General features: G+C 40.0%; 1 protein-coding gene and 1 long non-coding RNA gene across 10 annotated transcripts in view; one reads left to right on the top strand and one right to left on the bottom strand.

Moving 5' to 3' along the window:
• Positions 1–24,436, top strand: part of LOC110087497 (SAM and SH3 domain-containing protein 1) — a 725,270-nt gene that overhangs the window by 694,690 nt on the left and 6,144 nt on the right. For all 4 annotated transcript variants that reach the window (XM_020809531.3, XM_020809283.3, XM_020809447.3 and 1 more), the window contains exons 13-19: positions 3,514–3,649; positions 5,974–6,143; positions 8,276–8,485; positions 12,420–12,570; positions 13,326–13,439; positions 21,839–22,905; positions 24,267–24,398. In XM_020809531.3, the coding sequence (XP_020665190.3) occupies positions 3,514–3,649; positions 5,974–6,143; positions 8,276–8,485; positions 12,420–12,570; positions 13,326–13,439; positions 21,839–22,905; positions 24,267–24,398 (1,980 nt within the window). The remainder of the gene's footprint in view (positions 1–3,513; positions 3,650–5,973; positions 6,144–8,275; positions 8,486–12,419; positions 12,571–13,325; positions 13,440–21,838; positions 22,906–24,266; positions 24,399–24,436) is intronic.
• Positions 1,114–24,436, bottom strand: part of LOC110087734 (uncharacterized) — a 98,062-nt gene continuing 74,739 nt past the window's right edge. For 2 of the 6 annotated variants that reach the window (XR_012085623.2, XR_012085628.2), the window contains 5 exons: positions 15,152–15,214; positions 13,306–13,429; positions 12,359–12,476; positions 11,537–11,651; positions 6,846–8,617 (listed from right to left, as the gene is read on the bottom strand). This is a non-coding gene — a long non-coding RNA (uncharacterized LOC110087734). Of the gene's footprint in view, positions 1,514–6,845; positions 8,618–10,398; positions 10,774–11,536; positions 11,652–12,358; positions 12,477–13,305; positions 13,430–15,151; positions 15,215–24,436 lie in introns of those variants that run through there. The other 4 variants (XR_013540568.1, XR_012085626.2, XR_012085627.2 and 1 more) reach the window with 4 other exon arrangements.

Below are 24,436 nucleotides of genomic sequence, written 5' to 3'. Positions count from 1 at the left end.
ATGTGACAAGTAGTTGACAATCTTCATTCATAATACTGATCAATTTTATTTTTATTTTAATAAGGATGATCTTAAATATCTTGAGATCCATTATTTCACAGTGATGTGCAGTCACTCGGTCAGTGTGGATCCCACCTATTCCACACCATCATTTTGAATTCTGTGTGTGTGTGTGTGTGTGCGCGCGCGCGTGTGCGCGTGTGCGCGTGTGCGTGCGTGTGTGTTCCTTGGACGAGAGAGACACCATCTTCTGCTTTACCAGACTAGAAGAACCTGTTGTAGCCTTTACTCCACTGGTGTAGTTTTTGAGAGCCCAAGACCACCTTCATCACTCTATGAGACAGTTTTTAATCAGAGAAGACCAAAGTAACCCCACCATGGCCAGTGTCAATTTAAAATTACTGGTACTGTTTTGGAATAAACTGAAGTAATTGTAATTTCTTAACCTGGATTAAGAGCAAGTTGATCATTCTACTGGTGATGCATCAGACATTGTCTTCTTTTATCAGCTTCTATACAATTGTCCCTTGTACATGGACAATTTAAAAATCTTAACTTTTTAGAATAGCAAGTCTTAATGTATTTAAAATATGAAGTATAATCTCCCTTGACAACATAATTGAACATGCTGGCCTATATCCAATGTCATGCTGGCAGCTGAATGCCAACACAACAGATTCCCCCCCCCCCTCCAGATAGCCCTCTGTGCTGCCCAAAAACTAGCTCTGGTGTTCAGTTGCCAGCATGACATTGGATGTAGGCCAACATGTTCAATCTTTCCTGATGCTTTTGCAGGGGTTTTAGACGACAAAGAGGGGAGTGCAGTGGGAAGGGATCACACACACACACCCATGATCCTGCTAGCAGAAGCAGTCACATCAGCAGAAATACTTTATTGGATCCTGGTCCTTGTAGTGTACCAAGAGCCAGCCTGAAAACCTGCTGTGATTGGGAAAGAGCTAAACACATTGTTTTAGTGCCTTATTTTGGAAGTGTTGCTTCTTAACATAGAGAGAATTTGTGGTAGCTGTTGAGTTTTACCATCAGTCACAGTTACAGTGAGGCCCTGGGATTTTTTTAAAGCAATTAGTTCCAATCACAATGCTCAATAAATGATTTGGGTTGGTGTTTATTATGCATTCAAGGTTTCCCCACTACCACCACATCAAGAAATACAATGTTTAAACAAAAGAAAATATACTCCATTCCTGCAAATATAGTATAATCCATCTGTAGGCACCCACTTTGCTTTGTGACTGATCTTAGCATTTGGGGAACATAGAAGAAAGCCAATGGTATTTAATTTTATGGCTATGTCCTAGCCCCACAGTTTGGTAAGATGTGCATGGAGGGTTTTGCAAAGTTGGCAGGAACAAAAGGATTCAGGACAGGAGTGCAAGAAATACAGAAACGAGAAAAATGGAAGGCACTTCCTTATTAGCAATCTGTGGCTTCAGTCCTCCAATTTTTTCTGAAGATTTGCTTGATTTGTGGGAGATCTTTCCTGATGACTCTGCAGCATGTAAATAACAGGCTTCATTCAGATGGTTTTTGATTGCATGTCTGTGGAATAGCCAGCAATTTGTGTATATCAGCAGGTTTTTTTTTTAAAAAAAAATTCTTGCTACAGATAGTCCTGAATACTATACTATACTGTGTTATTTTCTTGCATTGTCAGATGGCAAACAAAATACTTTCTTTGCCACTGGCATGTATACATCCACCCATATCCATTTACAAATATTAATGAATAATGCTCTAAATATATGGCTCTCAAAAATTAATATTTGGATCTTTTTAAATCTGTCTTGTTTGAATGAAAGCATGCAGGCAGGCATGAAGGAAGGAAGGGAGAAATTCTCATTATACTTTGTCTAAAGAATATTTGCTTTGTTTACAGTTTTCATAACCGAGCTACATTGTCAAGTTCATTCATTTTCACACCTTCCATTTGAAAAATGATGTGTTAGTTGTTAAATCCAAGCTGTGATATTTATATGACTTCATCTGCCATTTCACTTACAGTGTGTTAGCATTTCAGGCATCTTCAGCACATTATACTGGGAAAAAACCCAGATTCTAAGGTTTACAGAAATAGCACAATTCTGAAAAACACAATGAAGCAGCAAAGTCACAAGCAGATATGAAGAACTGGCTACAAGATTTGAGTGAATGCTTTAATTTATTGCATGTTTTCATTAAAAGCTTTTTAGAAGCTTGGTGTTTTTCTTAATATTGATATTTGAAAGGTGTTGCATGTTTTTAAGGCTGCTGTATCATGCACACTTTGGAGAATGGATGGCTCATGACTGAGCAGGAGGGGCACCCCTCCTTGAAATTTTAGGATAGGGTTCCAAATCACAGCTTGAGAACAAACCTCATTGAACATTGCGAAACAAAAAAAAAATCATGCACAGGATTGTGTTGTGCAACAAACAGCTTTAAAACAACAAACTTACAACAAACTACAAAATGAAAGATTGCACATAGAAGTTCCTAGGCTAGCACCTTGAGTTAGAAAAGAATTAAAAACAGGTGATGAGGAAGACATCATCTGACTGAGATTCTGGAAACCTGCCACAAAAGGTTGAGTAGAGAATAGTGTGGCTGTAGGATCTATTGTCTGACCTCCTAAGAGGTTACTATCCAGAAGTATTCATACCTATACTTTGAGGTGGAGATGGACACAAACCAGTGGTTTGTACCATTTAGTTTTTCCTCCAAATAGGTGTTTAGCATTTCCCAGCCCCAGTTCCTCCAGCGGGTGCCCATTTAGAGGCAGCAGCTGGCGGGCCACTGTCTCTGAGTAGATGCTCAGAGAAGGCAGGGCTTGGAGGTGCCAAACATTTGTTCAGAAGCAAAACGAACTGGCACAAATTGCCGAACTGGCAATCTCTGTTCTGGAGTAATAGGTTCTCATGAGCGAGCTTAGGTTGTCAAACATAAGAGTGAGCTGTGAAGATTAGCAAGCTAACACTGTTGTCCTGTGCATTTGAATAAATATAATTTATTGAAGAGTTGACTGATTCAATAGTTCTTTTGAAACTACTGATTCAAGTGGGTCTACTCCAGTATAATTGACTATACTAAGCAACAGAATTTCAGCCAGAATGTTCAGTACTACTTCCTACAGTTCCCTGGCTTATTGTTACATCCAAAAGCAACCAGTCAGATGTATATCCGAGTAAGTCCCAATGGGAGTAGCGGCTTCCAACATGTATTAGGAGAAGATTTGGCTTTTTAAAGTTTACAATCGTCATGTTTGCTGCATTTGTGATTTTGACTAATTTCCTCATGACTTTGGGGGAATTCTTTTTCTTATTTGCCTGTTTCTTTCACTCATCATGTGCCTTTGTTAGGAAAAAAAGACTTATCATATTGCACCCAGTCAGGCTTTCAAGAGATTACCACAATCCAGATGTTTAGCAGTGTTTCTACCCTTACAGAAAACAGCAATTCCAAGTTTCCATGTATAGGACTCATAAAATAAATAATGTGGTAATTTTCTTTCAGGATTCCAGCTTGGATGTAATGCCGGAATCCCCTCAGTCACCACAACCAGATACTGATTCACTAGATAAACCCAAGCTGAAGGCTGGTGGTTCAGTAGAAAGTTTGAGGAGCTCCCTAAGTGGACAGAGCTCAATGAGTAAGTATTAAACAGGATGTTTAACACAGCTCAGTTTACATGTATCTCAATCTGATAACTGCTGGTTTGTTAGATCAAGAACAAGTATGGTTGTTGTGTACTCCCATGCCTTATTTTGGCACTTATAGAATTAGAAAATCTGATGTAATATTACCCCATAGTAGATTGTCATGATACACAAGACATGGGAGAAGGGACCTCTGGGCATAGTGCTTCTTCCTCTTAGTTTAATAAATTATGGTCTACTAGACCAAGCTGGTTACATCTGAACTGATTCTGTACCTTTTTGGTTGGAACATGAGTTTTTTTTTTTTCCTCATAAGCAAGCAGCACTTAACCAGAACTGAATGTGAAACATAGCTGAAATCACAGATGCTGGAGGCCTAGTCTGGCTGTATTTAGCAGAACAGTATTTAAGTTCACTGGAAGGACAGATCCTGAAGCTGAGGCTTCAGTACTTTGGCCATCTCATGAGAAAAGAAATCTCCCTGGAAAAGACCTTGATGGTGGGAAAGAGTGAAGGCAAGAGGAGAAGGGGACAACAGAGGATGAGATGGCTGGACAGTGTCATCGAAGCGACCAACATGAATTTGACCCAACCCTGGGAGGTGGTGGAAGACAGGAGGGCCTGCCGTGCTCTGGTCCATGGGGTCACAAAGAGTCGGACACGACTAAACAACTAAACAACAACAATTTCAGTTCATGTTTTGTCCCTAATATATGCCTTTATCTCAGAAACTGTGCAGACTAGCATATAAAAAATACTCTTAATGTATTTTTTCCTCAAGTCTTTCCAGACCTGGGAAGGAGAATTGTCCAGTACTTGTTTCAAATAAATTGTCAGATTTTGCACTGATGAGTTTTTGATAGTACTTGAAAATCAGTGCTTTCTTGATAATACTTGAAAATCAGTGCTTTGAGAACCTGGGCATTCTCACTTGATGAATGAAAAATATCAAACTTTCCAACAGCATTTAATATTTATGCAAGGCTTACATGAAATAGATATTCTGCATGTAAACTTCCATTTCTTTATTTCTTTTTAATGAATGAATCAGGCCATTATTTTATGTCAATAGCAGAAAGAGAGTTCATATTAGGGCCAGTATCTGGCCTTCATGTGTATCCAGACTATGGTGTGAAAAATAGCCAGAGGAGTCAAAATGTAAGTTTCTTTAAATATAAAGATTTTTAAATTCACAACCAAATATCAAGTTCCACTGAGATATAACATTAGGTCTATAAAATACCTTTGTCTCAGAGAAGAAAATTACATAGGGGCACACTTTAGAAGCCATGTAGATGTTGTGCTTTGTTCAACATGCAATTACAATACAGTGGTGCCTCGCATAGCGAGGTTAATCCATTCCGGATTAACCTTCGCTATAGCGAAACATCGCTAAACGGAATTTAAAAAGCCATAGAAACGCATTGAACTTCGTTCAATGCGTTCCTATGGCTTTAAAACTCACCGTTAAGCGATGTTCTTCCATAGCGCCGCCATTTTCGCGCCCTCAGTAAGCGAGGGCAGGGCGCGAAAATGCGGCGCAGACCTTCCGGCGGCCATTTTGGAACCGCCGATCAGCTGTTCTCCCCTGCTTCGTTATGCGATATTCGCTAAGCGAATCGCTTAGCAAATATCGCAAAGCGAAAAAACGCCATAGGGGCCATCGCTGCTCCAGCGATGACCCAGAGCCCCTCGTTAAGCGATTTCATCGCTCAGCGGGGCGCTCGTTAAGCGAGGCACCACTGTAATATGTTTATAAATCTTGAGCACGTGTGTGTTTTCTAAGGACTCTCCTATATCTTTCCAAGTAATCTGAAAAACAGATTTTTCTCCCTTAAACTGAACTACAGCCTCTTACTCTGTATCAAAGCAGACCTCCTGTAATGGCCTTCCTTTTGCATCTCTTTATTTTAAGGCCAAGAAAGCACCTTTTCAGCCACAAGCGACCCAGCAATGTTAAGGGTTCATGTGAAGGGTAGGGTATTATCAGTGAAATGCTTTGGGAGAGTGATTGCGCTTCTGGTTCTCAGTTTCTTATGAAAGCCTGACACAGACTATGCAGAGAAAGTGTTGTGGGAACTCATAGCTGTGGATGGCTTTCTGAAGTGCTGGTGAACACAGATGGGCTCTCTTTTTTATCAGCCCTGTTAAAAGCTGTGATAAACAGGGTGGGTTTAAACCTCGCTGTGTTTGCTGCGCTGCCTTTCCTGTAATTGGTAGAAATCAATGTGAAATAAGTGCTTTAGCATGTTTTGGGTGGCATGGCTGTGGGTGGGTGTTTTATAAGCACTTCCTTTTTTCCCCCTTTGGCAAACAGGTGGACAGACAGTAAGCACTACAGACTCTTCAGCCAGTAACAGAGAGAGTGTCAAGTCTGAAGATGGTGATGATGAAGAACTCCCATACAGGGGACCTTTTTGTGGTCGGGCTCGGGTCCATACTGATTTTACCCCCAGCCCTTATGATACCGATTCCCTGAAACTCAAGGTATTTTCTTCTGAATTAAGCACCATATTTGCATTTTGGGAAATTTTTTAAGGAAGTCTCCAGGCAAACATTCTATGCAAATGCATTTGATTGGTACCAATGAGCCCATTATTTTTTGTCTTTTGTTCCTCCTACAGACGGGACTTAAGTTAACTCACAGCATGATTAACTGAAAAAGGTGTGGATAGTAGTAAACAAATAAAAATAATTATGCTACTAAAACGTAGTGGAATTAAAAGTAGCTCAATAAAGAAAATGCAGAACATTAAAATTTCGTTCCTCAGTGATTACAACTCCCCCCCAAATAAAAATAAAGAAGTTTTTCCAGAGGAAGATCAACAGAGCTAAGCATGTTATTTGGTGCCAGTACATTCATCATCATAAATATTTGCATGGAGGGCTTCTCTGCAGTATCTATGAATGGCTATGGGTTTCACTGCTGTGGAAAACCAAGCACTACAGATTTGTACTCTACTACTGCATGTTACAGAATTCTAGGATCCAATCTAAATGAAAATCTGCACAACTCTGTACACCTCTAATGTGTGCGCTTATTCCAGTAGGTGGTCAGAGGAGGCTGGGCCTACAGGTATACTGGTAATAGGGTGGCATGTTTTTAGCAGTAATGCTGCTACCCCCTTCAAAAATTTTTTGAGGAACTTCATCTGAACAGCCCTCTGGTGAAGGAGGAATGTCAATGTATTTATGATTAATACAAGAAATATTATCAACTAATAAGATACTAAATTTCTTGCAAAGAAAGATTGTTGTGGCAGTCTGATCCATCACAAGATAGTAGAAGAGAGACACAGGAGATACAGAATGGACCAACTGAGTGTATTCACATGGATCATTAAGAGATAGTTGTTGTTGTGAATGGTGAGCTTACTGTGTCATCCTTCCTTTAGCTGCATATATTTAGGATGGTGCAGGCATCTGAAAGCTTAAAAATCAACATTGGGCGAATTACCCAAGGCCCTATTGGCTCCCCCCAAACTTTTCTAGCATCTCAAGAAAGAGTTGCTTTCCACTAGTGGAAGGTATTAAATGGGATGCAAGGCCCACCTCCATGCCTTCTTGTGCATATATACACATTTGGAACTAGAAGAGCCTCTCATAATTCCCTAGTTTTGATTCTCTACCATCGCTTGGACAACAGCTGGTATTTCAAAATAAGCAAATGGTTTTTGACAGCACTTTCCTGTGACCTTAAATTTGTATAGGACACAACACTGCAGTAAGCTGGCTGCTCAGCAAGGTGGTAATTGAGTGTTAACAGTTGAGTTTGCTGTCTAAAAATCCATTTCAGCAACCCAGTAGCAGTCTTGCTTTGGTTTAGGGATTAGGAATACATATGAGGTGACATAATACCTGTAGTCTGGTCTGGAATCTGTTTGGCCTCTGTAGTAGGAAGTGTATGTCTTTGCACGTGCAGACACAAACTATTTATGAGTAGTTATGTTCAGCCACTTCATTCAGATGTCATTTTCCGCCTCACAAATACAGTAGAAATGTTGTTTCTTTAAATAGTAGAAGGACCAGCTAGAGAGGCAGAGAGATGAGTGGCCAGCTGAAAATAAGTTAATTATCACAGATCTGGAAATGTATGCTGCAAATTCATTTCTGCTCCACTTAAAGATTTGACAGATCAGCAGAAAGAGTTGCAGAGATTTATTTCTAGCATCAGGCACTTGGGAGGATTTCTTTGTCAAAAAGAATTGCGAACATAATTCCAAAATCTTCCATTTGAAGGGTTTTCACACACTTTAGCTTAAAATATTACAGAGATAAGAAATGGATTCTAGACTTTCTCAAAGTTTATTAAAAGAAACCTAGTGATGTAAACTCTTTTGTTGATAAAGACTTCTTTCCCTCTTGTGTCAGTTGATCACCAAGTCTGCATACATTAAGATTTATTTTACCTTATGAGGTGGTCAGCCTTCATTTTAGTATATAGTCAGACAACTGTAGACCTGCACAGATTTTGTCCTGTAAGTCCGAGCCAGCATAGTAATGATGAGGATTTACAGGAACTGCAGTGTGAAAGCATATGGAGGGCCAGAGTTGCCCATCTGTGGTTAGTCCTTTGTGGAGTTCTCAGTTAAATATATCCTTCCTTCCGTCATCTGCAGAAAGGTGATATTATTGATATAATTAGCAAGCCACCCATGGGCACCTGGATGGGCCTTCTGAACAACAAAGTGGGCACTTTCAAGTTCATCTATGTTGACGTGTTGAATGAAGAGGAAGAGAAGCCAAAAAGGCCTACAAGGAGGCGACGAAAAGGAAGACCCCCTCAGCCGAAATCTGTTGAAGATCTCCTTGATCGTATCAACTTAAAGGTTGGCTTCTGGTTTCTTATTGTTGTTCACTCCTCAATTATGAATACTTCAGTACTATGTATTTGTAGATGCTTCAATTTTGAATCCTTCCATTTAAAACAAATTGTAAGAAACAGGGAGGCACGAATTTAGCTGAAAGGAAAACAGATAGTATAATGGTATTTCCCTAGTTTAGAGATTTGTTTAAGAAAGGAACTGAATTTTTCTTTAAAATCCTGTAAGAGACTCTTGACCTCAATCACCTTCTCATTGTTGGAGTTAGGTTGGCAGTATGGTGGCAATGAGGAGAAGGTGAAATCTTGAACTTGTAAAAAACTGTTTGGCAGTTTTATATATTCATGTATTATTTATGGGTGTTGTCCAATCCTGTAATTTATTTTCTTTATTCACATTTACCAAACTGCTAATACTATATGAGTAACTAGTCTCATTTTCTAAAACTCCTACCATAATTTTCATAACTAAATAGGAACTATTTCATAGGAATAGATTAGCTATTCATACATGACAGTTAATGTATCCTTTCAGGGGGTGGGTGGTAAGGCTAGTGAAAACATTTGTTCTTGGTTCTCTTGGGGGTGCATCTGGTTTTGTTTGTTTTTTCCATGCAATGATCTTTTCACTTTGCATGAATGGGACTACCTCTTTCTGAACAAATTTGTTTTGTTTTCCATCATTCATTCATTCTGGTGCAAGTAATTTAAAAGCCCTAAAGAACTATGAAAAACTACTCCAGAAAAGTAGATGAAAGGCAAAAGAGGATCAATCTACCTTAACCAGACAACAGTACAAACAACACCAATCATCCCCAAATAAAACAATCTTCAAACCCCCCCCCCCACAAAATATATAGCTAGATATATATGCTAGGGCACATGAAAAATAGGTAAAGGTAAAGGTAAAGGTTCCCCTTGACAATTTTTTCCAGTCGTGTCCGACTCTAGGGGGCGGCGCTCATCCCGCTCTTCAAGCCATAGAGCCAGCGTTTGTCCGAAGACAATCTTTCCGTGGTCACATGGCCAGTGTGATTTAGACACGGAACGCTGTTTACCTTCCCACCGAGGTGGTCCCTATTTATCTACTCGCATTTGCATGCTTTCGAACCGCTAGGTTGGCGGGAGCTGGGACAAGCGACGGGTGCTCATTCCGTTGCGTGGATTCGATCTTACGACTGCCGGATCTTCTGACCCTGCAGCACAGGCTTCTGCGGTTTAGCCCACAGCGCCACCACGTCCTTGGTCATGAAAAATAAGGAATGCCAATATGCATTTCTTCTAAGGCAAACTCAGTAGAATTGTTTCATTCTGGGTTTTTTGTTTGTTGATTCGACTTATATACTGCCCCATAGTGCCGGAGCATTCTCTGGACAGTTTATAACAATTATGCAAACAATAACTCCTCTCCCCCCCCCACAAGTAGCGTACTCATTTTGCCAACTTCAGAAGGATAGAAGGCTGATTCCACCTTGAGCCAGCTACCTGAAACTGTTGGGATCAAACTCAGGTCATGAACAGAGGTTTGACTGAAGTACTGCAGTGTAACCACTGCACTGTGGGACTCATGTCATGTACACTTTGCTCCAACCAAAGCGATACTCAGGATTGCTTTCCTCTGCCTGCTATTTTCCATATCAATCCCTAGAAGGCATTTTCGCATGAAGTGTAAGATGGAATGTCTTCCATTTCTTACATAATTTAGTAAATCAAATGCTAAAATGCTGGAGAGGGGAGTGGCAGGAAGAAAGGGCTGCAAAGTGTTTTCTTCTTACTAAAAGTTTTATAGAGATTATATTTAGATAGGCGTCTACTGTATTTGTTACTTCAAATTTAAATGTTACTTTAATTGTTGCCTGTCCTGGCATGTTCTTTCAAAAAAAAATTTCCTAGGGAAAAACCAACAATGCCAGAAGCATCTGAGCATAAAATCATTTATTTTCTCAGCTGCCATCCATAAGTGATGTCACGGGGTGCGGAGTGGTGGGGAGAGACGTGTGCTTTCTTCTCAAGGCATGACATCTCGCAGATAAACTTCGTGACTCATTAATTTTGAAGAGATGGTCTGGAAAAGCCTGGTCCTGTGTTTTAAATACATTTGTCTTTTTCTCTTCCATTTTACTGAAAGAGACAGCTATCCTCCATTCTACCATGTTTTAGATTTACTGCTTTTTTTTTTTTGGTGGGGGGGGAGGCAGTTTCCGGAATCCATTTGCTGTCTCCTTGGAGCAGTCTTCTTCATCCACTGACGGCACAGCAGCTGTGGTCACCTACTGTTTCCATCACAACCTAATTCTTAATAGGAACCAAATAACAGACTCTTTCAATGGATGGCTTTGAACTGTCCTTCTGTCCTCTCCCCGCCACATGCTTCGAGTTTGTGAAGCGTACTTGTTCGCTTAGACTCATTTCTGAATATTTGTGTGCATACAAACAAGGAATGTTTAAGCAGATGTAGCTGATCAATAATTATGTTCCGAAATTATATTGTTAAATCTTACTCAGTTGCCATGATCGCTGTAATCCTATCACTGCAAACTTTAAGCAAGCGGTACATCCTAAAACAGAAATGGGTGGCTTGCAAGAGCTGGGGGGAGGGGTCACACTCGCTCCATGCCCCCCAGGACAATTTGTTGTCCCAAAATCACATATTATTTTCCTGAAAAGACTCCATGAGGCATGGTTTGCCATATAAATCATTCCCTCTTCCAGGGCCTGTTTCAAGCTTTAAGAGGTCCTTTTTTAAAGAAACGGAAAGGGACTGGCTTCAGATGGGGAACTCAATGTGCGATTTCTGAGCTAAGCTTTTCCCCAAATTACAATCTGAAGAGGACCTCACTTTGTTCACCTCTGCCAATGGGAAAACTGAAACTGAGGGCATTACATACCATTGTGATGGTCATATAGTATAATGCTTAAATGTCTTTGTGCATAGTTTCATTTTTGGATACAACCTGCTCCCATGACCATCCCATTCTCAAAGCTTCAGATTAGCTGTTACAGCCTGTGGTAAGAACCCAGAGTAGGAAGAGGGCAAAACAAGCAAAATTGTACTCACCATCTGAAGTGCAAGTCCAGAGATCCATTGTGACTTCCCTTAGAAGAATAGGTGGTATCGGTCATGGCTTGGTGTTGATGTGAGCTGGCATGATTGCTGGCAAGTCCCAACTAGACTGTTCATAAAGATTGGCACACAAGCAGAGGAATACATTACAACCATAGAATGTTCCATCGGGTGGTGGTGAAGTAGGAGTAAAAACTATGGAATGTTACATTTCTATTCAATGCTGTGTAGAATCTGTATTGCACTTAAACGGAATACTGCAGCTTTTAAAATTCTTATACAGTGGTGCCTCGCATAACGAGCGCACCGTTTAACGACGAATCCGCATAGCAACGCGTTTTTTGCGATTGCTAATGTGATCGCATTGCGATGTTTTATACAGTATGGCAAAACATCATGTTGCGATGATTGGTAAGCGTTTCGCTTACCGATCTTCGCATTGCAATGTTTGCGGAACAGCTGATCGGCAGTTCCAAAATGGCCACCGGAAGAAGAAAATGGCCACCCGCTCCGTTTTCACGCCCTGCCCTCGCTTACCGGGCAGCGAAAATGGCGGCCGGATGGAGGATTCCCCGCATAGCCGTGAGTTTTTCCCCAATAGGAACGCATTAAACAGAGTTTAATGTGTTCCTATGGGTTCCCCCCCCCCCCCCGCATAGCGACAAATCCGGATAGCGACGTTAATCCTGGAACGGATTAACGTCGCTATGCAGGGCACCACTGTATAGTCAACAGCCAATAGGATTGTTATAACTAGGAAACTGAAACCACTGGTTAGAAAGAAAGAGCTTGGAATGATGGCCCTGAAGATGGTACCTTGTATTGAGTTGCTCTGTACTTTCATATCCTTTCTTTCTTCACAAATGCCTTATCACAGGAGCACATGCCCACATTTCTGTTCAATGGTTATGAAGACTTAGATACCTTCAAACTTCTAGAAGAAGAAGATTTGGATGAGCTCAACATTCGGGATCCACAGCACAGAGCTGTTCTCTTGACAGCAGTGGAACTGCTACAGGAATATGACAGTGAGTGAAATCTTAACGTTTCTTAACATTATGGGAATTGTGAAGATTACCTCAAAATAACCTCCCAGCTTCTTCTCTGGTTCCACTAGAATTCCAAGTCAGAGAAGAATCCCTGGTTTATCCCTTTAGCCTCAGAAAACTCCCTACTTTATTTGACATTTCCTGGCAGGCTGCAAAAGCAGAATTTTTGTAGAGAAAAGATGTGAAGAAGGCATGTGTTTTCTAATTTCTTTCTGTTTTTTAATGATACTTAATATCCTTGATACAAAGCTTACGGAATTATTTGAAATGCAATTTAAAAATTGCTCACAGGTTTTAGATTCTATCCTGCCCACCCAATGAATTCTTAAAGTATAGTTAGGTGCACTTGTTTTTATAGAAACTCCAGGTGCAATTATTCATATCTATCCATATCTATCTATAGCTGTGGGTGCTAATAAAACTATTCAAATGTTCAGTACTGTAAAATGGTGCAAATATCCTTTTTAAATTCTCTTAGAGTCTAGTTCAAGTCTTCTGCTTTCTAAGATCCCCCATAATAATTCTTAGCCCTCTTTTTCCACTGTCTTCTTCCGAGAATGATGTACCTGTAGAACAATAACAATGTCAGTATTTGCTGACAAGGATTCTGAGAAATTGTTGAATAATAAGCCTTTTAATGTGCAGGCCAGTATTTTGTTAGGAAGGAGAACACAGCTATTGCCTTTATTCTTTACGTAAGTACTGCCTTCTTACTTCTGTTCCTTGTCTTCCAGGTAACAGTGACCAGTCAGGTTCTCAGGAAAAGCTCCTTGTAGATGGCCAAAGCCTAAGTGGATGCTCTCCTCGGGATTCGGGTTGCTATGAAAGCAGTGAAAACCTAGAAAATGGTAATAGTTTATCTATATCCATATCCAAAAGCGAGGTAGATCTGGTAGACTTCCCAGTGGCATTGAGAAAACTATCAAAACGAATAATTGTAATGGTTACTGATCATGGAATCATAACTCTATAGACCCAACAGTTCTAGGCCTAATTTTCTATTATGGTCATTATAGCTGCATGGTAGTGGATCTATGATATTGTGCTGCAGAGCAAATGAACATTTTACAAGGCAATTAGGGGGCGGTCCTGGTGAACGCGTGTTTGAGCTCTAGAATATTCCGGAGATCTCTGCACAGGTGCAGATTAACCCGTTAGTGTGCATTCACAGAGACTACAAAGAAGGAATTTGAGTTATGATTTTAAAAAATAAAACTGCCCCTCATCCTAAGAATGTCCCCAGACTTAGAACAGATCAAATAAATTGAAAAGGCCAATCTTGTACATCTTGAAAGAGAATGATGGGCTCTATCCCCCTTTATTATTCTTTTTTTAAAGACTCTAGGCTGCATGGGCTGAAATACTGATTCTCAAAAATGCCTTTTGAAAGGTAAAATTAGTGACATTATTATAAAATGAGTATGTGTGGAACAGGATTACCAACAATAATGTTCCAAAGTAGATACAGTGTTACAGCTTTGTGGAAGGAAGGCTGTTGGGTAATGAAAAGTCATGGAAATAGAGTCAAAAGACAGATTTTCTTTGAAAAGTAAAAAAAGAAAGAAAAGAAAACCCCATCAGGCTTGCTTTAAAGTAAGTAATGGAATGACAGTCCTCCAGAAGGGGACATTTTGCTGTGCATTGCCAGGGAATTAGCATACAATTTTGTAAGGCATGTTCAAAATGATTCTGCATTATAAAATCAGAAAGCAGCTGTTTTTGTCCCAGCCCTGAGTGCTTTCAGTAAACATTTGTTTGGGATTTTTGAAACCATGCTCCTGACACAAGTTTTCAAAGGGGAAATCATCTCCAAGTCAAGGGTAATCTGAACTTTTGAACCTGTCAATCAGGACTGAATTTAATGTTTAAGTCCTTCCTGGCCAAATAGGGATTCATGCTTGGAAAGAGGTTCTGTTTTAAACCTATTTAAAATATACTTTTAAAAGAATACAGAATAATACTCAGAAACTCAGTTATTCAAACTGTGAAGTTACTGTTTTTTGCTTTGTGGCTGGAGATGGTCTTCGCACTTGTCAAAAAACTGCCCTGACAGTTGCTTTGTGTTTGGGTGAGAAATGGAGGCCTGAAAAAAAAGGACGCCAGCTACTGGGGTTTTCCCTTGCTTGGTGTCATTTTGTAAATGGCAGTGGGAACAAGAGGGTATCCTGCACACCATCTTGATTGCTGCCAATGGTGTTGTCAACATTCATGTTGTCCTTTGCTATGTAAAGCACTGCATCAGTTGCCCTGCTGGCAATGCAAACATGATATTGTGCAGCAATATTGGGACATTTACTAGCATTTTGAATGATGGATACAGAAGCACAATATTCCACATGCATAAACCAGAGGGTTTTTTTAAAAAAAGAATCAAATACTATTTTGGGGTGGGCACGGGGTGCTGCTGGTCCAGTGTTTCTAGACAATTTGCACATATGCTTCAATTCTTTCCTCCAAGAATACTGTCCTAGAGACATACGTAGTTTTTCAGCATATCCTTTCACACTATAGCGTGTTTATGTTAAAAGTGAATTAAAGGCTCCGCTCAGAGATCACATACCTTGCTCAGGTAGAAGACTATATTCTTTCCCATCTCACAAACAGTGTTAGATGAGGTTTGCTCCTATGGTAGAAGAGAGTTATCAGGGAGGGTTGCAAATTAGTGTTGCAGGAGAAAGTATTCAGAGCCTTAACAAAGGCTGTTCTCTGGGAGTTGCTTGTTTACTTCAGATGGACATTGCATCTTCTTTTGCTCAAAGAACTGTGTTGCTGAGCTACTACGAGAATCTTTTATGTGACTCACAGCATGTCAAGACTAGATTGAAACACTGACAGTCAGGAAAGTGAAGAACCACTGGCTGTGTAGTATTTTGCTGATCACAGCTTGTTTTGGAATTGAAATGAGTAGAATGTGAATGGAATGTAACTGTCTTTGAACATACAATGTATGTGGTATAATAAGGAGGAACATGTTTTTGAATTAACTGGATTCATACTAAATTCCTAAAATAAATGCATATAATGCTACCTGGGGTTAGTACAGACCAGGAAGTAACAGTAGCACACTGAATGTTTTAATGTTTTGATTGAAAATGAGCATAGCATTTTAATACATTTTTGTTTTTATATCTTCATGCAGTTTTCTTCTTTTTCATAGTTCTCTCTCAGGGCCAACATGCCTTTGATGGGTAATTGGATGCGTTCAGTTAATGTATCTGGATTTTAAATGTTTGAGCAGCAGTTGTGGAGTTCCAGGAAAGACCAGGCCGAGGGGGAAGGATTTTTTAAAAAACATATTCATCTCTCCCACATCCATACGTGCCATTAGTCCTGGCAACAACTGTTGGGGCCAGTAGAAAATTGCGTCTTCTTTAAGGATTTGTAATAAAGCTTTTCCGATGCATGGTAAATTGTAGTCAATGGACTATAGCAGCGATGGCGAACCTATGGCACACATGCCTGGCACGCGGAGACCTTTCTGCCGGCATGTGAGCCGTAAGTCACTGGATTGCTATTCCCCTCCCCACACAGCCAAACCTGAGAAGGTGGCTGCAGCCACGATGCTGGCACTCCGGCAGGCAGATCCAGAGCACCTGGCGCTGGCGGCGGATCCAGAGTGGGGTCTCGAGGCATCTCTGTGCCAAGATATCCCCTTCTGCCACCACTTCCAGTTCTGCTGCTGCAGCATGGGGCCCACTATTTTTTTAATCGCCCCCCCCCCCCAAGTTTGGTCACGCAAGCCCAAAAAGGTTTGCCACCACTGGACTGTAGGGATATATAAATATGTATTGCTCTTTGTTTGTTTTGTTTTGTTTTGTTTTGTTTTTCCTACTTGCATAATTGGATAAAAGCCAACTTTTACAGTCTTTGGATATGTCAGTTCTTCTGCTATGAATTCCGCAACTGACTGCCTCCTGTGGATGGTACATGGCAATGTTTGTGAAGTGACCAATACTATTTTAGTGGGTACTTTTAAAGGCCTTATGCCATCCAGAGGGGTATCACATTGGATGACCGGCAGATAAACTACCTCTGCTGATAAGTTTGGCTTTTGAGATCCCGTGAAGTGATATAAATGACAACTCTGTAAAGCTTCTGGAGCCTCTCAAACAAGGACTTATCTTGAGTCCAAGCTGTCTCAAATGTGAAATTACAGGTGGAGGGTACTGTTAACACCTTCTTGTCATAAACCCCTGTGTTTTCCAATTTATCTGTACATCTCTTTTTCATAACAGAAAAAGGATGAAAGGACATCTCTTTTTCATAACATTAAGGAGGAAAGGACAGAATAGCCTTTTATTGGCCAAATTTGGTTTTCTGGGTATGTGTTTTGAGTTTTCCCAGGCAAAGAAATAAAATCATGGAATTCATAGTGGGTAATTGATATTGATTAATGAAGTGGCATTCACGTACCAGGCACACAAACAGCAATGTGACACCTGGTACCTTTTTAACTAGTCACAGTAAGCCACCTTGACTTCCACACTTTCACTTCTATGCATGAAAAAAATAACAGATTCTACCCAACATCTTTGGATTAGTAACTAGAATCTTTCCACCTGTATGCACTCACTATGACTATTTTAATCAATGCCTGTTTTAGATGTACTATTCACAACTTGACATTGCAATAGTCAAACAAGGAACATGCACATTTGAACTCATGGGGCATCCAGAATAACTGCAGCGTATTCCAGGATGCCTGACTGATGTCAAAATCTCATTTTCTCCAACTGTAATATGCCTTATCTCATTTTTTTGTAAAATCCATGCCAGGAAGTTCTTTGTGAGCAGGTGTCACAAAGTCTGGAATCTTACTACGACTTCATAACTATTAAGCCCATTTTTAAGTTGTGATGGAGGCCAACATATCTGGGATTCCATGTGCTTCATGGGAGAGAAATGGTCCTCTCAATTCATCTTTCTTACATGTTTCAAAGCCTCTGCTCTTCAAAATGTCAGCAGCAAAGCAAGTGCAACCCTTTTCTGGGAGCGTGCTATTTGAAGCCTGTTTAAAGCAGTGTTGGACTTCAGTGCCATCAAGGGAGAAGAATTATATGAATAATTTATATGCTTGCTTGACTATTCCAATTTCAGACTACAGTCTCCAAGATGTTGTTGTAATTCGTGTTTATAAATTGAGCCTATCTCTTACAAGCCAGTATACATAAGCTCAGAGGCCTGTCAGTGTGTACAATGAGGGGAAATATTTTACTGTTTACCGTTAGAGGAGAAAAAGCAATATATTCCATATCACACATTTTCCCTTTCAGTTTCCTGAAGTTCTAAACTTTTTCTGATGGTAGGGAAAAAACAATGGATCTAAGGTTTCAGTTTAATTTTTTTTTTAATTTCCTGTCTTCTGGAACTTCTGAAGAAACCTTATATTCTGCAGAACTCAAACACAATGTGCCTTGGATTCCTTACCATACAAGTAACCAACTATGTACTGTTTAGTTCCAACATTCAACATTTTTAGATAAATCTCTGCTTTGGGGTACTGTATATTTAAATTAATGCTTGTTGATTTGAAAAAAAGAAGAAAAACAAATATATCTTCCATTTTAAATAATGGGAAAGCAGTATGTCTTTACATGTAGGGTTGGCAGATTTCCAGACCTACCATTACAGGCTTCCGTCCATAAAACAAGAAGACATGTTAACTGAATGTACGGACAATGACTGAAAATGATACAGATAATTTTAGTTAATTTATTCAGAAGATTTCATTTCTGGAATGACATGTAAATACTAGCTACTTCTTACAAACCTTTAAACTCCAACATCAAAAATTATCACACAACTCAGCTTTTCCATATGACAGGAGATGGGCACAAACTACTGGTTTGGCAGTTCGTGCTGGTTCATTTACCATTGCAACAGGTATTCAGTGGTTCAGCATCCCGGCCCCTCCAGTGAGTGACCACGCAGAGGAACTGCCCAGAGGAAGTGCAGTAGGAAAGCTGGGATACTGTTTCCGAGTGGGTGCTCGCTGGAGAGGGGGTGGGGCACCAAACCTCCAAACACCTGTTGCGGTAGTATACAAACCAGCACGAACCACCCACCGAACAAGTGATTCATACACATCTCTGCACATGACATATTATGATGAAATTGATAAGCCTGCAAGACACAAGCCATGAAACTTAAACAAAAAGTCTGTTCTTAAACAAATAAGACTGGGCAGTGTGTTTTAGAAAGCAGCATATTTACATGTTGACTGAAAGATGTAGAATTTTCGCCCTTCATCTAGCTCAGAACATTAGTTTTATTGCAAAAATGGGCAAGAACTGAAGGCATGGGAACCAAATTCAAGCTTCCAACCAACCCCCACCCTCAATGCAGATCAGGCCCAGTAATGATCATTAAAAAAAAATTGAACAGGATGTTCCCAGAGAATATGGAAGTCACCCACTAGGCCCATAAGCAAATAATTAACACTTCTAGAGGTCTTTTTTCTACCCTCTCATTCAGCCATAATGTGTTTTAATCAGTGTTTGAAATTGGATCAAATGTCGCTTCACTTCCTTTCAGGTGTCTGGCTTACACCCCACACTCTCTGTTGTCTTGTTTAGCATATAGTTTTAATTAAAATATCTACAATTTGTCTTACACGTGCTTTACTTAAGAGTAGAAAAATATGTTTCAGATTTTACTCATGAAAATCACAACAAACCAAGTCAGTGTTGAAAGAAACTATCCTGTAACATATGGGGGGAAATCTAGCACTGGGAAAGTTCTACTTCTGCCAGCCTTTTAGAGAGTAGGGACAAAACTTGGAAACTTACAGTGTTATATTAAATACAGTATGTGCTTTTGCACACAGAGAATACTATAGAGCAGTGCTTCCCAAATGTGGCCCCCAGATGTTCCAGAACTCCCAGAAGCCTTTACCATTAGCTGTGACGGATTTCTTGGAGTTAGTCCAAAAACATATTGGGACCCAAGGTTGGAAACCACTGCTTATAGAAGTTCAGAAACCAGCATAGCTAGGCACTGTTTAATTCACAGCAACATTTATCCAGAATTATTGTTTCCTCTCTCACTGCTCCGTTCTATTATTCACAGCAGCTCAAGATGCACATTGGTTTATGAATGCAAAGGAGCTGTTACGCTAACACAGAGTTCAGAAAATCCAAGCCTGGAAAGAAGAAAAAAACATATATGCATAAAAATGAGTGCCATCACAAAGGAACAAAAGTAGCACTCATATTCAGTATTTATGTGCCATGAACACTAAGCTGAAATACACCTGGTAAATTGCTGCATAGCTTCAACAGCTGTAGCTCTGTGTACACGTGAATACTGAACAGGGCACTTGTCAATATTACTAGAGTTGGTTTCTTTTGATCCCAAGATTACACACAGGCTTTTTACTTATAAGCTGTGTTCCTATGTTTGGTCAAAAGCCCTCCTGACAAAATAATCTTAATAAAATTATCTGAATACATTCTTAGAAAGCCTCAAAACTGCTCTATGCTGTGGCAGCCTGTATTGTTGTTTAGTCGTTAAGTCATGTCCAACTCTTCGTGACCCCATGGACCAGAGCACGCCAGGCCCTCCTGTCTTCCACTGCCTCCCAGAGTTGGGTCAAATTCATGCTGGTCGCTTCAATTACACTGTCGAACCATCTCGTCCTTTGATGTCCCCTTCTCCTCTTGCCTTCACACTTTCCCAACATCAGGGTCTTTTCCAGGGAGTTTTCTCTATGCATGAGATGGCCAAAGTATTAAAGCCTCAGCTTCAGAATCTGTCCTTCCAGTGAGCACTCAGGGTTGGTTTCCTTCAGAATGGATACGTTTGTTCTCTTCGTAGTCCAGGAGACTCTCAAGAATCTCCTCCAGCACCACAATTCAAAAGCATCAATTCTTTGGTGGTCAGCCTTCTTTACGGTCCAGCTCTCACTTCCATACATCACTACTGGAAAAACCATAGCTTTGACTATGCAGACCTTTGTTGGCAAGGTGATATCTCTGCTTTTTAAGATGCTGTCTAGGTTTGTCATCCCTTTCCTCCCAAGAAGCAGGTGCCATTTAATTTCGTGGCTGCTGTCACCATCTGCAGTGATCATGGAGCCCAAGAAAGTAAAATCTGTCACTGCTTCCATATCTTCCCCTTCTATTTGCCAGTAGTTGAGATCTAATCCTCATTCACGTCACATTATTTTCTTTCCTTTTTAAATAGAGGCACAGAAACGAGAGAAGGGTACTGAGAAAATATGGGAAGTGCCAGAAATGGATATCTTTCCAGACTGGCTGAATGTACGTCCAAGGCAGAAGGAAAATGAAAGAGGGGATGTATTTTATAAATGGTCTCAGTTTCTTGATAGAGTTGGAATAATTTAGACTTAAATATGAATATAAGCTGATATTTAGAGGATAATCAAATAGTATACAGATATATAAAAAAAGAATACAAAGTTGCTTTTTGTATTGAAAAATGAATAGATCAGAGGCATGTATACTTAATATGAAGAGAGTGGATGATTGTATATTCTGTGTTCTCCTATCCTCAAAACCTTTTCCCCATCCCTTACACTCCCTTTTACCTTTTGTATTCCCTACCCTATTCCTAGTAGTTTAAAAATAAAAAATTATTTTAAAAAACATTATTTATTTTCCTTTTTAAAATCAAATTATCCTGTGGATGGAATTAAGTTGGCAGTGCTTTTTTTTTTTTTGCTAGCTGACACAATTATCACTGTAAATAACGAGGAATGTGACGATTTTTAAAATAGCTATCTGAATATTAAACACTGTTTACAATGTTTGCACATACTTGTATGTACTCAGAAGTCCAGTTAATTTCAGTTGGGCTTTTGATGCAGAAATACTCCCAATAATCAAAAGGTGCATACATCAACCATGTTACCCCCAATTCAGGCATAATGCCTGAATCAGGATTACATGGTTGATAACATGCCTGAATCTGTATAGAGCTAAATAGGTGTGTGTGGGGGTGTTTACAGGAACACACTCTCATGATTCTTTGCAGTCCTTGACATGGAACACCCAAAGATTCTGTGGACCTCTGGGTCAGATTAGGAAGCAGGGAGTAAGACGTACATACCTCTTGTCCCCAATGCTTATATAGCCCTACAAAGCTTCAGGTACAATGCATGGACAGATCACGCCTCTAATCAATTTCCATTTAGAGATATTATGAAATTTATATTACATTTAGGATGTTATCCTGTATTTTGTACAGTATTTGTATAAAAGCTAATTTTTGTTTTGTTTTGTTTCAGCTAAGGCTCGAAAGTCTTGTGTCCTGCCTCCAGAATTAACCAGTGAATATAGTTTTAAGAACTTCCACAAAAACCTCCTAGCAAATTATCCAAATCTGCCCTTAACTAAATCAGCAGATCCACTTCAACAAGGAGAGAAAGCACAGTTCAGTTGTATACATCAGGTTCCAAAAAATTGTCTTGAGACACCAGCAAGTACAGGCCTCAGGAAGAACCGCAGAAGTCTACCTGTCGGTATCTGTCGGAGCTGTGAGATTTTGGATGGAACCCCCAGCATGCCTGTCTGGCCAAGATCTCACTCCCTAGGTGACCTTCATGGAGAAACTGGCACTAATTGTGGGAAGTCAGTAGGTGCTTTACCTCAGGATGCACTGGATTTAACACAAAATTCAACTAGCTGTGGAGATGGTGCACAGATAACAGAATTGTCGATGACCAAGGAGAGCAAAGAGGGTATTGGTGCTCTTACTGGAAAAGGAAAGGCGTTGCATTTACCTGCAACCATCCCTTCAGGTGGAAGATTTCCTCTGTTTCTGCCTCAGAATCGTGATGTTCGGTCATCAACACTTTCACATGGGGTAGGTTGGACCCCTTTTGATCTCGGAAAGGCTGATCACTTTCCAGTCCCCGAGAACGGCGTAGAATCTGATCAGAAATGTACAAATGAAGCAAGAACTCAGCTAAAACCCTCCTCACAACCACCACCAGTTCCGGCCAAAAAAAGCAGAGAGCGGCTTTCTAACGGACACTGTCTTTCTTCAGCCTTTTCTTGTCCAGATGTGCCATCTTTGCCAGCAAAAAAGACTACCCAGTTTGGTTCCTCTGACTCTCACATATTGACTGTGTGCAAGGGTGCTCCTGAACAGGAACCCAAGAGCCCTTCCAGCATACGCCCTCCTTGGTTGTCCGATCTACCAGAGACTGCTAGTGTTCAGCAACATGTGTTAAAACTAGGTCCTTCTGTAAGAAAAGTCTTCTGTAACAGAGGGCTGGATCTGGAAACATTGATAGAAAACAAGCTGCTGTCAGAAGATATTGATCTTACTGAAGACCCGTATTCTGACAAGGTATGGTGTGGGAAGACTAAACCGTTCCTAATATTAACTTCATACATTTTCCCGAGTTCAGTTCCTTCCCTTTTTTAGATGGGTGTTCTGTCGAGCTATTCCTTAAAAATTTGCATAAACTGACAAATGAGAAAGGCCAACAGTGTTTGATTAGATTCCCAGATTCATTCATATATTTCAGCACACACGTGAAGGTACAAATTGCTCCTTGTTCTGCTCCATGTATAGTGAATTTTTAGATGCAACTCTTGCCGTTCTTCTGCAAATTTTTCACTCCGATTGTCTGTATTCATAGCACAGTCCACGTGGTGAACCAATTACTGTAAATGAATTCTGAGGCAAAATTGGCCATGCAGAACTATTTGAAGTTACTCCCAATGTTTACAATAAGTATTTATTTATTTATTTATTTATTTATTTGATTGATTGATTGATTGATTGATTGATTGATTGATTGATTGATTGATTGATTGATTGATTGATTGATTGATATCCCGCCCATCTGGTAGACTCTACCACTCTGGGCGGCTTCCAACATAGAATATATACATTAAATCAGCGCAAAACATTATAACATAATCCATAACAGATACAGTGCCAAAATATAAAATAAAATAATATATAGCAGAGTATACTAGTACTCTGAGCTATCAACTCTACAGACGCATAGAACAGATTACTGAAACTCAGTGTTAATGCTGCCTGACATGTAGCTTGTGAACATGTAAAAACTGGCTTCTGTCAAATGGCAACAAACCCTGCAATGCCCATTTGTCTGCTATTTGATTTGGACAAATGCAATCAACATTAAGGACATTTCAGTTCGTTAATGTTAATGGGAGAGGGTGTTCAGTGGGTCTTTTTGAACATTTGGCCTAAATCAAAATGGGAATCCCAAGTAGAGTAGACCAACTGAATAAAATAGGATTAACAAAATCATTGATTCAGCGTTCGTCTATTGATTCAGTTTCTTCAAGTGAGGATTTGAGCCTTTGACTTTGGATGGACAGTGTGTTTTCTTTCAGAGCAACACTAATCATGATCCTCAAGACATTCCATTCCAGAAGCTGCCTTGTGTGCCAAAACAGCTGCACATTAAATTGGAAAGCTATATTCTCACAATTAATTTTACCAATTTTTTAGAGGAACAGATTTAAAACCTAAGGCTTACAAGCTTCTCAGTACTGAAAAAGATATTGATGTTCCCAGATGTAGATTTTCTGTGGAATTGAAGATTACACACCAGTTTTGGTTTCTTAAGGCAAAAGAGCAACCAGATGGACTTAGATACACATTTTGGTTAACCAAAATTTTGTTTACTTCTTCCTACTTTCCATCTTCTGGAAAATTGGAATCTGCAGCATGGCCGCTGTGGCATTCCTGAACTTTTAGTGCAAAGATACTCAGAAGACTTAGACCAGCCTGAAAAGGATGTTGCTACAAATTTGGACCAAATACGAGTGAAGCAGCTGAGGAAGCAGCACCGCATGGCAGTAAGTCTGTGATCAGTTATTTACTTCAGTAAGTCTGA

This window comes from Pogona vitticeps, chromosome 1, assembly GCF_051106095.1.
Source record: "Pogona vitticeps strain Pit_001003342236 chromosome 1, PviZW2.1, whole genome shotgun sequence".
NCBI classification, from domain to species: domain Eukaryota; kingdom Metazoa; phylum Chordata; class Lepidosauria; order Squamata; family Agamidae; genus Pogona; species Pogona vitticeps.
Note: the sequence above shows the minus strand (reverse complement) of the source record. Positions and strands in the feature narration are given on the sequence as shown.